The sequence below is a fragment of the Oryctolagus cuniculus genome, chromosome 5 (genome assembly GCF_051225735.1).
Source record: "Oryctolagus cuniculus isolate XC-2025 breed Fujian yellow rabbit chromosome 5, ASM5122573v1, whole genome shotgun sequence".
NCBI lineage: Eukaryota > Metazoa > Chordata > Mammalia > Lagomorpha > Leporidae > Oryctolagus > Oryctolagus cuniculus.
In genome coordinates this window covers 61,515,987-61,532,136 of record NC_142871.1, presented here as the reverse complement: position 1 = coordinate 61,532,136, position 16,150 = coordinate 61,515,987, and the positions used below count along the sequence as shown (strand labels likewise).

The 16,150-nt window shown below is 42.0% G+C and overlaps 1 protein-coding gene across 3 annotated transcripts in view; it reads left to right on the top strand.

Annotated features, from left to right (window-relative positions):
* Positions 1-16,150, top strand: part of FIG4 (FIG4 phosphoinositide 5-phosphatase) — a 125,501-nt gene that overhangs the window by 63,247 nt on the left and 46,104 nt on the right. For all 3 annotated transcript variants that reach the window (XM_002714901.6, XM_089333823.1, XM_089333822.1), the window contains 3 exons: positions 1,241-1,407; positions 11,046-11,184; positions 14,672-14,730. In XM_002714901.6, the coding sequence (XP_002714947.3) occupies positions 1,241-1,407; positions 11,046-11,184; positions 14,672-14,730 (365 nt within the window). The remainder of the gene's footprint in view (positions 1-1,240; positions 1,408-11,045; positions 11,185-14,671; positions 14,731-16,150) is intronic.

Here is a 16,150-nt window from a genome sequence, read left to right as displayed (position 1 = left end):
AGAGAGAGATATTCCACCTGCTGGTTCACTCCCGAAATGGCCACAATGGCAGGAGCTAGGCCAACCCGAAGCCAGGAGCCAGGAGCTTCTTCTGGGTCTCCCATGTGGGTGCAGGGGCCCAAGTGCTTGAGCCCCTGCTTTCCCAGGCCATAGCAGAGAGCTGGATAGGAAGTGGAACAGCTGGGACTCGAACCAGCACCCATATGGGATACCAGCACTGCAGGAGGTGGCTTTACCTGCTATGCCACAGTGCCAGCCCCATCTGCCCATTTCTTTACTGGGTTGGTTGTTTTTTTGTTGTTGAGTTTTTTTAGTTCTGTATATATTCTAGATATTAATCCTTTGTAAGATAAGTGGCTTGCAAATATTTTTTCCTGTTCTGTTTGATGTCTCTTCACTCTATTGATTGTTCCCTTTGCTGTGCAGAAGCTTCTGAGATTGATATAATTCCATTTGTCTAATTTTGCTTTTGTGCTTTTGAGGTCTTATCTAGGATATTGCTGTCTATACCAATGTCTTGAAGTTTTTCACCTAAGTTTTGTTTAACAATTTCTTATCTTTAGATCACATATTTAGGCTTTGATCTATCTTGAACAGATTTTTGTATATGGTGAGAAGTAGGAATCTGATTTCATTTTTAAAATATGTATTCCCAGTTTTGCCAGCACCATTCGTTAAAATATCCTTTCTACACTTTATGTTCTTGGCACCTTTGTCAAAAATCAATTGGATGTATGTTTATGAATTAATTCCTGGTATCTCTATTCTAGTCCATTGATCTCTGTGTTGGTTTTTATGGCTGTACCTTGTGATTTTAATTGTGATAGCTTTCTAGTATGCTTAGAAGTCTGGTATTGTGATGTCTCCAACTTCATTTTTCTTGCAGGATCTTTTTGGCTATTCTATTCTTTTGTGGTTGCCTATGAATTTTAGGACTTCTAAAATAATTTTGTGAAAAATGTCATTGTTATTTTTGATGGAGTCTGTCTATCTTTGATGGGTTAGGATTTGGTGCCCCTGCTTCCAATTTAGGTTTCTTATGTCTGTTATGCTTCTTGGAGTAACAGTATGAAGAATAATCCATGTTGTGTTTGCATCATCTTCAAGATGTTGAGGCATATACTTGAAAGACTCAGAAGAATTCATGAAGTTTAAGATTTTTTTTCAGTCTATGGCTAATTGAATATCTTACGCAATCATTTTGGAAAAATGCTTTAATGAAAGTTTTTCTTTTGCTTAGGTTATTTGAGGAACTCTATGAAGATCATGGTGATACCCTGTCCCTTCAGTATGGTGGGTCTCAACTTGTTCATCGTGTCAAAACCTACAGAAAGATAGCACCATGGACGCAGCATTCAAAAGACATCATGCAGACCCTGTCTAGGTATTACAGCAATGCTTTCTCAGGTAATTCCGGAGTAATAGACATTTCTATGTCTTACCTCGGTGTTTCTTTTTCTCCGTATTTAAGTACTTTTTTTAAAGGTATCCGGTTAAATGAAAATAAATATTAAAAAACTTTAAATAAAATAATGTCTATCACTTAGAAGGTGCTTAATAAATATTTGTTCTGTAAATGAATGAACAAACGTTTTGGGATATTTAAATATGGCGTTTTTGCATTTTGGCATCCAGCCTGAAGTTTTCACATTATATAACATGTTTTGATTCGTTGGTTTCTGTCTCCTTTATTTCTACTTGTAAAGTGCTGGTCAGTTTGTTTGAAGATGTTGAATTATTATTTTTTTAAAGATTTATTTTATTTATTTGAAAGACAGAGTTACAGAGAGAGGGAGAGACAGAGAGAAAGGTCTTTCATCTGCTGGTTCACTCCCCAGATGGCCACAATGGCCGGAGCTGCGCCAATCTGAAGCCAGGAGCCAGGAGCTTCTTCCAGGTCTCACATGTGGGTGCAGGGTCCAAGGACTTAGGCCATCTTGTACTGCTTTCCCAGGCCATAGCAGAGAGCTGGATTGGAAGTGGAGCAGCTGGGACAGAACCGGTGCTCATATGGGATGCTGGTGCTTCAGGCCAGGGCTTTAACCCACTGCGCCACAGTGCTGGCTCCTGAATTGTTATTTTTTTTAAAAAATAGGATTTAAACTCTTAACAGCTAAGAACATAAATACCACATAGGAGACCTGGATGAAGCTTCTGACTCCTGGATTCGGACTGGCCCAGCTGTGGCCTTTGGGGCCATTTGGGAAGTGAACCCATATACAGAAGCGCTCTCTCTCTCTCTCTCTCTCCCCTTCTCTCCCTCCCCACCCCGTGTGTGTGTGTGTGTGTGTGTGTGTGTATTGCCTGTAATGACTGCCACCCATCTTAAAACAAAAGAGGGCTTCAGCAGGACTCTGGATGCATTTGCTATGGTGTCCTGCCATCATAGGGACCCCCATGTGAAGGCCTTGGACTGCTATGTAGCAAATCAAAGCAGAGGAATGGGCTGAGGACAGTACTGCCATGTTGGGAACTGCCTTACTCCTGAGCTGGTTGGGCCAGGGATCCTTGAGTGTTTACTTGTAACCAGATGGGGCCTCATGGGAGAGGATGCTGGCATGGGTGTGTCCTAGGTGCTGGCCAGTAAGTCCCCTTGAGAGACAGAAAGATCTAGCAATGAGAATCAGGAGGTAAATACCATGTGACTGAGGTGCTGAGGAAGGAGTGACAGGAAACTGCCTGAAAAAGATGCATGTGCCCAGCTAAGGGAATTGCAAGAGGCACCGCTTGTGAGAGGCTTGGAAGCACCCATGAAAGGATCCCCAGAGTCAACTTTCGGTGTTTTCTAGAAATGTGCTGTTTTCTGTGTCATTAGTAGCTTCACACAGCACACATTCATTATCTCACCATTGCTGCGGGTCACAAGTCCAAGCACAACTTAGCAGGGGCTTCTGCTTCCCGTCTCACAATGGCGCAGTTAAGATGCAGTTGTCTCATCCAGAGGCCTGTCTAGAGAAGGATCCACCTCCTAGCTCTTGGGTTTGTTGACAGAATTCAGTTCTTGGCGACTGTAGGACTCACAGGGACTTGCTTCTTCACAGCTGCCATGGGGAGGGGTCTGAAGAATGAGTCTGCTAGCAAGATGGAGTCTTATGTAATGTGGTGTCATCATGGGGGTGACAGCCCATCTTTGTCCTATTCCATTGGCCAGAAACAAAGCACAACCCCGTCCCTACTGAACACACACACACACACACACACATGCACTCACACGCAATAAGTCCACATCAGTTTTCTTTTTCTTTCTTTCCTTTTCCTTTTTTTTTTTTTTTTTTTTTTTGACAGGCAGAGTTAGACAGAGAGAGACAGAGAGAAAGGTCTTCCTTTTTCCGTTGGTTCACCCCCCAAATGGTCGCTACTGCCAGCACTGCGCCGATCCGAAGCCAGGAGCCAGGTGCTTCTCCTGGTCTCCCATGCGGGTGCAGGGCCCAAACACTTGGGCCATCCTCCACTGCCTTCACGGGCCACAGCAGAGAGCTGGACTGGAAGAGGAGCAACTGGGACAGAATCCGGCGCCCCAACCGGGACTAGAACCGGGGTGCCGGTGCCACAGGTGGAGGATCAGCCTAGTGAGCCATGACGCCGGCCTTCACATCAGTTTTCTAGGATGCCATAACAAAATAACATTAACTTATGCCTTAAATTAACTGAAATATGTTGTCCCACAGTTCTAGATGTTAAAATCTGAAGTCAAAGTGTCAGCAGGGCCATGCTCCCTCTGAAACCCATAGAGGAGAATCCTTATTTGTTTCTTTCTAGCTTGTGGTGGCTGCTGGCCATCCTTGGCGGTAACTGTAACACATAAACCTGTGCCTCTGTCATTTGGTGCCTGTGTCACATGGTGTACTCTCCTGTGTCCTTGTCTTCATGGTGCTCTCTGCCTCTCTGTGTGTCTCCCCTCCAACTCAGTTACATTGAATTAAGGGCCTGTCGTACTCCAATGTGACTGTATCTTAACTGGATGTATCTGCAAAGACCCTATTTCCCAATAAGGTCACTTTCACAGAAACCACAGATTAGGACTTTAATGTGTCTTCTTGGGAGATGCCTTCAACCCCCAAGAGCCATGGAGGAGATGAAGGGTGTAATTATAAGCCATGTGCCAACAAGTGCCTTCCTTCTGGGTGTGTGTTCCCATGAACAAGGTTTAGCACTGCCCTGATGAGAAGGGCATCCATCTGCTCTCCCACCCCTCTCCTGTCATCATTGGCCACATAGCAGGAGTCATTACTAATACTGTAGGACAAAGTAATATGCTTTCCAACAAGGACACAGAGAATGAAATATAGCTATAAGTGATTTAAGCAGAAAGGAGTGATATGAAAAGATAAAGATGGTTCTGAGAAAAGTAACATTCACATGATGGAAAAGGCAAAACTATGCACAAGCGAAAGAGTAACTACTATGAAAGGAATTACTTTATGAATAATGAGGCTAAAACAGACTTTTTTATTTTAAGAAGCATGGTATTGCTGGGGTGTACAACTTCTTTTAAAATTACAATAGATATTACATAATGATGACAATTTTCTACAAAAATTTATAGAACAATTTTCTGTAAAGTACTCAAGATAACTTTGCAAAAGTTAATTCATCTCCCATGTTATACTCGTGGGCTGGGCAGGAAGATTCTTGCTGATAAAGAACTAGAATTGTGAGGTCAGGTGGTTAGGAATTACCCCTAGTTCGTCCCCACAGGTGGATGCTACATGGGCAACTCACCTTGCCCACTTGCAAGCTCATTTTGAGAACTGTTCTTGTTCTGGAGTTTGCCTCTAGGAAGCACCTGTTGGTGTCTAATGTAACTGGTAAATAGGCAGTTGGAGCATGCCTCACGGGGAGGGTATAGGAACCTGCATCTCTCCTGCAGCCAAAACAGTTAGACCTGGCAACAGAAAGAGCTGCTTCCAACTACCCTCAGTTAAAACTCACTGCGCTTCTACACAGGACACTGAAAACCACTGACCATCCTACTACATTTCCCCAGTAGATTCATTCTCCCACTCTCCAAAGTGACCGTTTCATACCCTGGTCTTACTTCTTAAACCTCAACACCCTACTCTCAGCTGATGACCCTGTTTCATACCTCATTGAGAAAATCAAAGCCACTGGAAGGGACATCCCTCTTCTTACCACTGAAGGCAGAGATTGTTTTTATCTGCACTCATAGTTTCTACCTTCTATTGTATTCATTAAACGTCCCACCCCATTCCAAGCCAACCCATTTGCAGTGTTATGAATCACACTCTTTCCTGCTCTCCTTTATAATTATATGCTTGTAGCTGTACATCATCAATTTCTTCTTCTTTGCTGCATGATTTCCATTAGCATAAAAGCATGCCTTAGTGTTTTCCATCCAACATTTTCATGTGTCCCTAATGCTGCATCCCCCTCTGGCTACAGGCCTGTTGAACCACTCTCTTTTGCAAAGTCTCTCTCTGGTTTCTTTTTTTTTAATGATTTATTTTATTTGAAAGTGAGAGTTACAGAGAGAGAAGAAGAGACACACATACACACAGATCTTCCATTGCTGGTTCACTCCCCAAATGGCCTCAATGACCACAGGTGGGCCAGGCTGACGCCAGAAGCTTCTGGGTCTCCCACGTGGGTGGCAGGGGCCCAAACATGTGGGCCATCTTCTTCTGCTTTCCTCAGTCCATTAGCAGGGAGCTAGCTGAGGAATTGGAGCAGCTGGGACAGGAATTGGTGTCCATATGGGATGCCTGTATCACAGGTAGTGAATTTACCTGGTATGCCACAACGCCAGCCCCTGCAAAACCTCTTAAAAGAATTATCTACCTGCCCGTTCCTCCATCACATCCTCCGTCTACCTGTTCCACCTTGTCTCTGCTCTGTCAGGACTCTGAAACTGCTTGTCAAGGTTACCAACAGTCTCCATTGCCAAATCTAAAGGTCACTTTTCTGGCTCCGTCTTAACTCACCCGTTTCAACAATTTGTAACAGTTGACCACTCCCTTTTTCTTAAATCTCCCTCTGTTACATCTATTTCAGGTCCCCTATTGATTTCCCTGCCTTGTTTCTAAACTCCCCTCTTCTTTTCTCTTTCTGTACTTACAAAAATATTTCTTTTCTTTTGATTTATTTGAAGGACCAAGAAAGAAACAGGGAGGGATCTGCTGTCTATGGGTTCACTCCCTAAATGCCCATACCATCCAGGGCTGGGCCAGATTGAAGCCAAGAGCCAGAAACTCCATCCAGGTCTCCCATGTGGGTGGCACACCTGCTGCCTCCCACGGTGTGCATTAGCAGGAGGCTGGATTGAAAGCATGGAGTAACCAAGACTTCAGCCAGAAATTCTGATACAGGATGCACACCTCCAAAATGGCAGCCTGATGCGCTGTGCCACAATACTGGCACAGTCCTTTTTGTTATTTAAAATAAAATATTCACGTGTATGACTTTTGGGATCATAGGTCATTGGTGCCAAATTTCTTCCAGTGATAACATCATTTCCGAGATGGAAATTCTTGACCATCTCAAACCTGCTTCTCCACTTATTTCTTCTTCTACCTCAACATCCATGTCTCAATTCAGAAACCTAGAATGCGTTTTTGAATCCTTTGTTTTCTGCATCACCCACCCTGCCAAATCCCAAATCTTGTTGGCTCCACCTCTAAAATATGTCCCAAATCCTCCCACTGTTTTCATCCTTCTGCTGCTGCACTGGTCCACACACCCATTGCCACTGGAGGCTGCAGTGTGGTTCCTGGCTCGCTTCCCCGCGCCCCCTCTCCCCTATCTTGCTCTTCACAGCAACCAGAGTGATTTTCTCAACATTTAAATCAGATCGCATCATCCCCCGTTTTAAAATCCTTTCCAGGTTCTGTAACAAGACCTACAAGGCCTTGCGTGTTCCAGCTCCATCCGTCTCTAGTAGGCTACTGTTCTTCCTTCACAACCCCCTCTGGCCTCCCTGGCCTCCTTTCTGTTTCAGAGCTGCCCAGCATGTTCTCACGTCAGGACTTTGCAGCTTGTGTGTCCTTCTGCTTGGGCACAGCCTGAGTTTCGTGCAACCACCTCCTTACCCTTCCTGTTCAAATGTTATTGCCTGGGACACTTCAGCATAGGCTTCTTCCCTCGACCAGCAGTCTCAGTATCGCTTTCTCTCTCATGTCAATGCTGAACTTACATCCTCTGAAAATACCTTGTCCATTATTTGTTTGCATATTGTTTCCTTTATTACTTCTATATTGTTTCCTACTGTGAAATATCAGCTACTGAGAGCCAGGTCTTTGTCATTCTCATTGTGGGATATAATAGGTTCTTGAATGAATGAATTTTTTCCAATTACTAAAGTAATATGTGTTAATTATAGAAAGTACAGAATATCTCACAAATAAGCCATATAATCCCCACCTTCCAGAGATAGCCACTTATTCATATTTAAGAGAACATAGCCCTTTTGGTTTTACTATACATGTAGTTTATAATCAGCTTTTGTCCTTTTAGATAATGAGTAATCTTAATGGCCTTATGTATTTTTCTACAGTGTGATTTTTAGCAGCCCCATGGTACTCTATCCATTAGAAGCATCATAATTTGGTTATCTGTTATGCATTTAGAGTCTTTCTAAACAAATACCTTTGAACATACACCCATTTTTTTGCATAGTTTTGATTTTAAGAAAATTCTGGGAGCTAACCTTGTGACATAGCAGATAAAGTCACCATCTGCAATCCCTTATGGGTGTCAGTTTGAGTCCTGGCTGCTCAACTTCCAATCCAGCTCCCTACTAATATGCATGGGAAAGCTGTGGAAGATGGCCCAAGTGCCTAGGCCCCTACACCCATGTGGGATACCTGGAAGAAGCTCCTTGCTTCTGGCTTCAGCCTGGTCCAGCCCTGGTTGTTTTGGCCATTTGGGGAGTAAACCAGCAGAAGGAAGATCACTCTGTCTCTCCCTCTCTCTTTCTCTCTCGAACTCTGCCTCTCAAATAAATACTAAATCTTTAAGAAAAAATTCCAGAAACATATTTAAACATGTTTATTAGGTCAAAGGGTATGGATATTTTTCGGAGCTTAAACACACACACACACACACACACACACAAGCACCCCTCTACCTGTTTTAAGCTCTTGTCCATATCCAAAGTATTAACATCTTCCTGGAGGTGGTGTCTTTTTTTTTCTGATTTATTTATTTATTTGAAACGCAGAGTTAGAGAGCGACTGAGAGAGAGAGAGAGAGAGAGCGAGAGAGATCTTCTATCCACTGGTCCACTCACCAAATGGCTACAATGGCTGGGACTGGGCCAAGCAGAAGCCAAGAGCCAGGAGCTTCCTCCAGGTGTCCCACATGGGTGCAGGGCCCAGGGTCTTTGGTCCACCTTCCGCTGCTTTTGCAGGTGCATTTACAGGGAGCTAGATTGGAAGTGGAGCAACTGAACCTCAAACCAGCACAAATATGGGATGCTGTCACTGTAGGCGGCAGTTTAACCCACTGTACCACAGCACTGGCTCCTGGAGGTGGTGTCTTATTTGCAATGAACATTTTCCAGGAACAGATCCTCAGGCTCATTATAGCCAATGTCACAGCACAGACTTAAGTGACCATAAACCTCATGGATATATTTTAAGTTGCAACAGCAATACATTCAAGATACCCTCTTTATGATCCTCTGAAGTATCCTTTTGAAAGTTATGTTTCTCACCTCTTTATCATACTTGCTAAAAATTAAATGGGCTTGTATGAACTTTTTAAAAAAAATTTTTTTTTAATTTATTTATTTGAAAAAGTTACAGAGAGAGAGAGAGAGAGAGAGAGAGGTCTTCCATCCTCTGGTTCACTCCCTAATTGGCCGCAACGGCCGGAGCTGTGACGATCTGAAGCCAGGAGCCAGGAGCTTCTTCTGGGTCTCCCATGGGAGTGCAGGGGCCCAAGGACTTGGGCCATCTTCTGCTTTCTAAGGCCATAGCAGAGAGCTGGATTAGAAATGGAGCAGCCAGAACTTGGACCAGCTATGCCACAGCACTGGCCCCATGTTTGTATGAGCTTTAAAGACTGAAAGAAAGTCTTTGAAAACGTGGCTGAAAAATGGAAGGCTTCTCTGGTTAATGTGGAATTATTTCGAGGTTCTACATGGAGTAGACTACTAAGTGCCATTAAAACCATTTAAGAAGGAAAAAGGATATAATTATGGTAAGAGCTGCGTGTTTACTTTTGTATTGTGTAAAGAGGGAGAAAACTGGGGCAGTAATGTCTGCATTATTTCATACTTGATGTTTTATCTCAACAACGGGGGAAAAAAAGCCCCAAACATGCTCAACACGCAGACTTATCCCTTTTGTCTATTACCTTGAGCCTGAAAGGTGAGTGCTGTTTTAATGGAATACTTCCTGGCAAAAATACTAACACCTGGGATACACGCTTGATGTGTTACATTACATTCATCTGCTTTTGCTGAAATGATCAAATAATGTGATGAGAACAATGTTGCTAATTTCAAGTGTATCTGTATTTATTATAGCTGTTGGAAGAAAATTGATTTTATGATAAGTACTTTCTTGTTCTGAAAGCAGTCATTTCCCCTGTGTTATCTTCTTCGTCCTGTGCTCATTTTCAGAAGGAGATGTTTACATTTTGGATGTCTGCCACAGACTTGAGTCTGCAGGGTTCTCAGACGAGGATGGAGAGAAGGAGACGAGAGGAAAGATTGAAGGGTTTTAGGGAGGAGGACGTGTAAAATGCAGAGGGTGTTTCATGATACCACTTTGGTGCTTATTATCCTTTTTAGCAGAATTTAAGGAGGAAAAGGAAGAAGAAAAATATATAATCAGTTTTATTAGTTCTTAGTACAGTTTGAAAAGGTAATTTTGGAGTGGCTGAACAGTTAGAATAAGGCTGTTACTCTCGTGCCCTCTTATTGTTAACCACACAGGCTCACAGATGTCAAAGAACCAATGTCTTTTCAAGGAGAAAAAGTAGAAAATATGCACCTGGCTTGTTTAAGATTGTACAACTCAATAATGATAGGAATGAGGACGTTTTATTTGTTTTGAAAGCTTTTATTTAATAAATATAAATTTCATAGGTATAGCTTTTGGAATATAGTGGTTCTTCCCCCATACCCACCCTCCCACCCCCAAAACTGTCCCACCTCCTACTCCCTCTCCCATCCCATTCTTCATTAAGATTCATTTTAAATTATCTCTATATACAGAAGATTAACTCTATTCTAAGTAAAGATTTCAGTGGGCTGTTCTATTTGTTTCTGATGTCTCTGCTTCTCTTTGCAACAAAGTGAAGATGCTTGTACTTCAGGTGACAAATAATGATGATATGTTTCATTTTAAAAATAAAATCATGGGAGCTGGCACTGTGGCATACCAGATAAAGCCACTGCCTGCGGTACCGGCATCCTATATGGGTGCTGGTTCGAGTCCCGGCTGCTCCACTTCTGATCCAGCTCTCTGCTATGGCCTGGGAAATCAATGGAAGATGGCCCAAGCCCCTTGGCTCCTGCACCTACATGGGAGACCCGGAAGAAGCTCCTGACTCCTGGCTTCGGATGGGCACAGCTCCAGTTATTGCTGCCAACTGGGGAGTGAACCAGCAGATGGAAGACACACTCTCTCTCTCTCTCTCTGCCTCTCCTTCTCTCTCTGTGTAACTCTGACTTTCAAGTAAAATAAATATTTTTTAAAAATTTTTAAAAATGAAAATAAAAATAAAATCATGATCTGAAGTTATTGTAGAATTTCTTAAAGATTTTTAGAGGTCTTTGAAAATTCAAGCAATTTATGTTTGCTATCCTCTATTATGAGAAGTCCGAAACAAAAAGGAAACATCTTGAAGCAAGATTTTGATTCTGCTCGAAATCTTGTTTTTTTTTTTTAATTATATATGTATATAAAGTTAATATCTATAATATATATAAAACTTGAAGTATAAATACTACTTTTATTTCCAGAGATATGTCCCATGAATTCACAGTTGTATCACTATCCTCCTGAGAAAGCGTTCCTCTGAGTTGTATATGTCAGTACTGTAATGGATTTTCTAAAAGCTGTGTTTTTTCTTTTTAGATGCTGATAGACAAGATTCCATTAATCTTTTCCTGGGAGTTTTCCATCCTACTGAAGGGAAACCTCATCTCTGGGAACTCCCAACAGATTTTTATTTGCATCACAAAAATACCATGAGACTTTTACCCACAAGAAGAAGGTATTTTTCTTCCTAGTCTATTGTGTGAACTCAGAGTTGATATGATTTCAAATATGAGATGATTCTCTTTGAGAATTAATCATACAGGCTGAAGTAGACTATCTTGCTGCACGTTTGCCATGTGTTTAGTGATGTGGAAGTCCTGATAATAGGTTGGGGAAATTGTGGTTAGCAATTGCTGTTTTGTATTTTTCCTAAGTCTCAGAACTTCATCCTTGGAAATGCGTTGTAGCTCCACTAAAGCAAACCAATAGGGTTTTTTGAGAACTTCCTGAAAGTGTGAAACTCTATAGGACTCTAATGGTCAAGGAGTCTGTCCATAGTTCTCAAGCGCTACATCTAAGCAACATCTTCTTTGTAAGTGCAATGTTCTTTCCTCCAGGAAGCTCAGCCATCTGTCAGTGATACAGTTAAAGACAGCAGACTAGAGCAGTGATCCTCGTGGCAGGTAGCCATTCCCATCACTCTCCCTAGAGTTTATCTGTACCAGGTCCTCTTGAGCCAACTCCTTCCTTCTTGTCATGCTCATTTATGTAATGTCTGCTTCCAAAACGAGTATTCATATTTTAATCTTTTTGTTAACTAATATTTCTAATTTTGTAGCTTCCTCAGGTTTAATCAGCTGGCCATCTTTCCTAATACAAGTCCTAGATGAAAAATGTGAGCAGAACAGGGGAGATGGAGAACCCTGTGGTAAACCACCAGAAAGCTCCTTCCACCTAACATTGCTTAGTGCTTTTGGTTGAAATCGTTTAAACAACTGTAAGTCTCCCTGCCCTGCCCACAATCCCCTGTCTTGTTCACAAACATGGATTGATTTGCTAATCTTCGTGTATGTTTTGCATGCATACACGATGTCTTCTCTAGTTTCCTCCTCCTAGGCTCAGGTCATCACAGAGTAGAAGTCACACACATTCCTCTTAAATGATTAGCCCACACATCTTTTCCATCCCCTTGATTTGACAGTTGGATGCTCTTTTCAGAAAAGAAAATGAGATTAGTCTAGTGAGGCTGGTTTCAGCAAACATACATGGATTTGTAGAATTCCCCAGTCATCACTATCTAACACTTGATTCTGTTATCATGCTTGGATTGACATCGTGCTCATTCATGTATGGTTTTTGGAATCTGTTACTCTCTCGCTTTTGAGCACCAGGACTGCACTTGTCCATTTCCAGTGTATGTTCCCTTCTTCACTAGGATGAGTGACCTCGGCTGCACCGGGACACTTGCATGCTTTTAGGTTGTACACAGTTTCCTCTTGTGGGTAGGGTGTGTGTGTGTGTGTGTGTGTGTGTGTGTTAGTTTGTCATTTCTGATGAAGATAGAAAAATATTGGAATTTAGTAGCTCTACCTTCTCTCATTATTTTCATCTTAGCACTATAGTGCCTGACACACAGTCGGTACTTAATAAATGTTGAATGATTACATGGGTTCTGTGTAAGCAGGAGGTTTATCCTTTCTCTGTTCCTTTCACGCTGTAAAGCAGGGGCGGGGAACATTCAGCCTGCGAGCTGGAAAAGTCCTGCGAAGTCACTTGGTGTGGCCCTGCCAAGGCAACTGCAGGTGGCACTCAAAATTCAGTAACCTCTAAAGCAGGCTGATTTCTAAGTTGATAATTTTGTTTGGCCTGAGAATGATGTTAGAAATATCCAGTGGCCCTTGCCAGAAAAAAGGTTCCCCGCCTCTGCCTTAAAGCCTTGCTATTGAAAAAGCAGCTTGAGGGCCAGCCCCTTTGGCATCACTCATACCTGTCATAAATGCAGAATCTCAGGCCCCACCTAATGAATCGGCTTCTCCTTTCAACAAGGTCTCCAAGTGATTTGTGTGTATACTGAACTTTGAGAAATACTGCTCTGAAGCATAACTTCAGTCAAGCACCCCCACCCCCAGCTCTGTGTTAGGTTCTGTGTTCCTTTTTGTCATCCTTGGTCAGTGTTCTGCTTGCTATCACTAGGAGAGGCCCTGATGTTGACAGTTTCATTTGGATGTCCCTTCATTTCCTCATAATCAGGAATTATTCAAGATTATAACTTCAACCTTTATTTTTTAGAAACCCTTCATGTATATTGTTTTCTTTTTAGCATTTTAAACTCCTGGAGGTATGTTTTATTTAAAAATTTTTGAGACTCTCTTTTCGATTGCTTCCTCTGTTAGCCCTGATGAACCTTGACATTGTACTCTCCCCCGGAACATCCATTTCATCCGAGTTTGATTGAGATGTAGAACCAGCACTCAGAAAGAAGGCAGTTCAGGCTTCCTTCAGATTCTCTGCCTATAGCAGATGAGTCTTTTGGCAGAAATCTAGACAGTTGAGATTCCCTAACTTTACCCTACTGGCCTCTGCGATCAAGTAGTGAATATTCACAGGTAAAGATGAACAGTCTATACTGTTTCCTAAGGGGAATGGCTCGTTAGGGCTATCCAGCCCATTCCTGAGTGATTTTGCTCAACTGTCTAATTGAGTATACACGCAGGTGCATACACATATAGCAGACTAGGAAAAGTAATTTCACTCTCAAGTAACTACATGAGAGGGACTCCAGGTGGTGGGACTTGGGTCAAGGTCCCAGTGTTCATCTAGTAGACACTGTAGGCACAGTCCCCCTCAGATAAGTAAACAGCAGCTCCTCAGGTTGGCTTAGTATAGCCTGAGTGTCCCTTATGCAAAAATGTCTCAGATTTCGTTTGTTTTTTGGATTTTAAAATATTTACATAGACTTTGCAAATTTACACATTCATTGAGAAATCTTAAATGTCCCCAAATCTGGAACTTTCTTTTTGTTTTTATTTGTTTGAGAGGGAGGGAGGGAGGGAAATAGAGAAGGTAGAAGGGGGAAAGGAAAGAGAGCAGGAGGGCGAGCAAGAGCAAGAGAACTCTGATTCAGTCCTCCCAGATGCCTGCAGTCTGGGTCAGGGCCACAGCTGGGAACCGGAGGCTCTATCTGGGTCTCCCGTCAGAGACCTGATTAGTTGAACCATCATCACTGCGGCCTCCCAGGGTCTGCATTAGCAGGAACCAGGGTCAGAAGCTGGATCCTGAAGTTGGACCCAGGCACTCTGATGTCAGATGCAGGTGATCTAAACTGCTAGGCTAAATGACCACTCCTGGAACGTTCTGAGTATCATGATGATCAAAACCTTTTGGATTTTGAAACATTTCAGATTTGAGATTTCTGGATTAGAGAAGCTCAACCTGTGTATCCAATCTTTTTTTTTTTTAGCTGACAGTAGATAGCCTCAGAGCATCTTGACTGCCAGGCATATGCATGCCATTTTGTAGGCCTGTGACAGAATTGACACCAGAAAGGGGTTGGGGAGGGATTTTACATGCTGAAGACCTGCTGTGTCAAAAATTTTGCAAACATCTTAAAAAAATTCGAAAGTAGGAGACAATATGTTACCATGGTCCAAACAACTCATCTGTTAGTTTGTCGAAAACCAGTGTTTACATTTGATGTCCTTATTTTTGTTTTAATTTTATAGTTATACTTACTGGTGGACACCGGAAGTAATAAAGCATTTACCATTGCCTTATGATGAAGGTAGGTAACTGTTTCTCTTTTGATTTTTACACTAAGGTGTTTTGGAATTATACCTAAATAAACTTGAAGCACAAATCCTTTGCAGATAATATTTTATTAGAAAGAAATAAATGGCTACTCAGTGTATGCTGATATGATATATAGAGGATTGTTACTTAGCTTCACAAAACACAAAGATTATGTTATACTTCTTTTATATAAGTAGACCAAAACCTTATATTGTGTTTTAGTTATTAGGTGTGTCTCTCAGACATTTAGTCGATATATTTTGAGCATATCAATCATTTTAAACTAGTCCTGATTATATTTCCATCTGTTTTTGAGAGAATGGGGAGAAAGTAAAGATCCATTCACTAGAAGAAGTGAAAACGTTTTCCTAGATCTAAGCAGTGAAGTAAAAAGCGTAGCTGGGTATATGAACGTATATTTTAGACACATTTAAGTTAATTTTTAATAATTTGTTAGAGGCAGAAAAATTTCTGTTTTGGGAATACCCTCAAATGTATAATACAATGGGGTGATGTTTCCAAATGTAAATGATTGCTCAATTTTAGATATAGTTTTGTCTTGGCCCTCTTATGATTCCTCTGAACTCAGACAAGCCAGTTTTCCATTTGTGAAAGGGTGCCTAGTAAGATCTGCCAACCTGGAACGCACAGCTAGGGACTAGATGTAGTCCTGGTTCACCATCCCAGTTTTGGGTGTTGAAAGCCTTAAAGTAAGGAGATAACAAAGGATTTTTAATTCTTAATAAATTATGATTTCATCTTAGAAAAGGTTTTGTAACTTGATATACCGGGCAAAATCATAAATATCATATAGCTGAGATGGTTTAGTTGTTCTGGGAGAAAGAAATAGTTTTAAACTGTCTAACAATGGCCATTAACAGGATTTGAAATATAAAGGAAACTTAGTGAAATAGCTATGTGTTTTTTAGATTAAATACAGAGAGTATATATTTAAGAGCAAAAAGGAATTTAAAGGGCCGAGTAATTTGATTTATAAGTTAACTCCCTGCTCCCTCCCAAGCCCCCCTTGCCTCCCTAGAGCTTGTCACACTCAACTTTGCACTGAGATTTATTTAAAAAGGCGGGGGTGGAAGGGGAGGAGAGAGATAAAGAGAGGTCTTCCATCTGCTGGTTCACTCCCCAAATGGCCACAATGACCAGGGCTGAACCAGGCTGAAGCCAGGAGCTTGGAGCTTCTCCCAGATCTCACAAGTGGGTGCAGGGGCCCAAGTACTTGGGCCATCTTCTGCTGCTTTCCCACGTGTATTATCAGGGAGCTGGATTGGAAGTGGAGCAGCCAGGGCTTGAAACAGCACCCACATGGGATGCCTGTACTACAGACGCAGGCATAATGTTCTATACCGCCAAAGCACCAGCCCCTGCACTGTGTATTCTGTGCAGAGTGTGCCCTA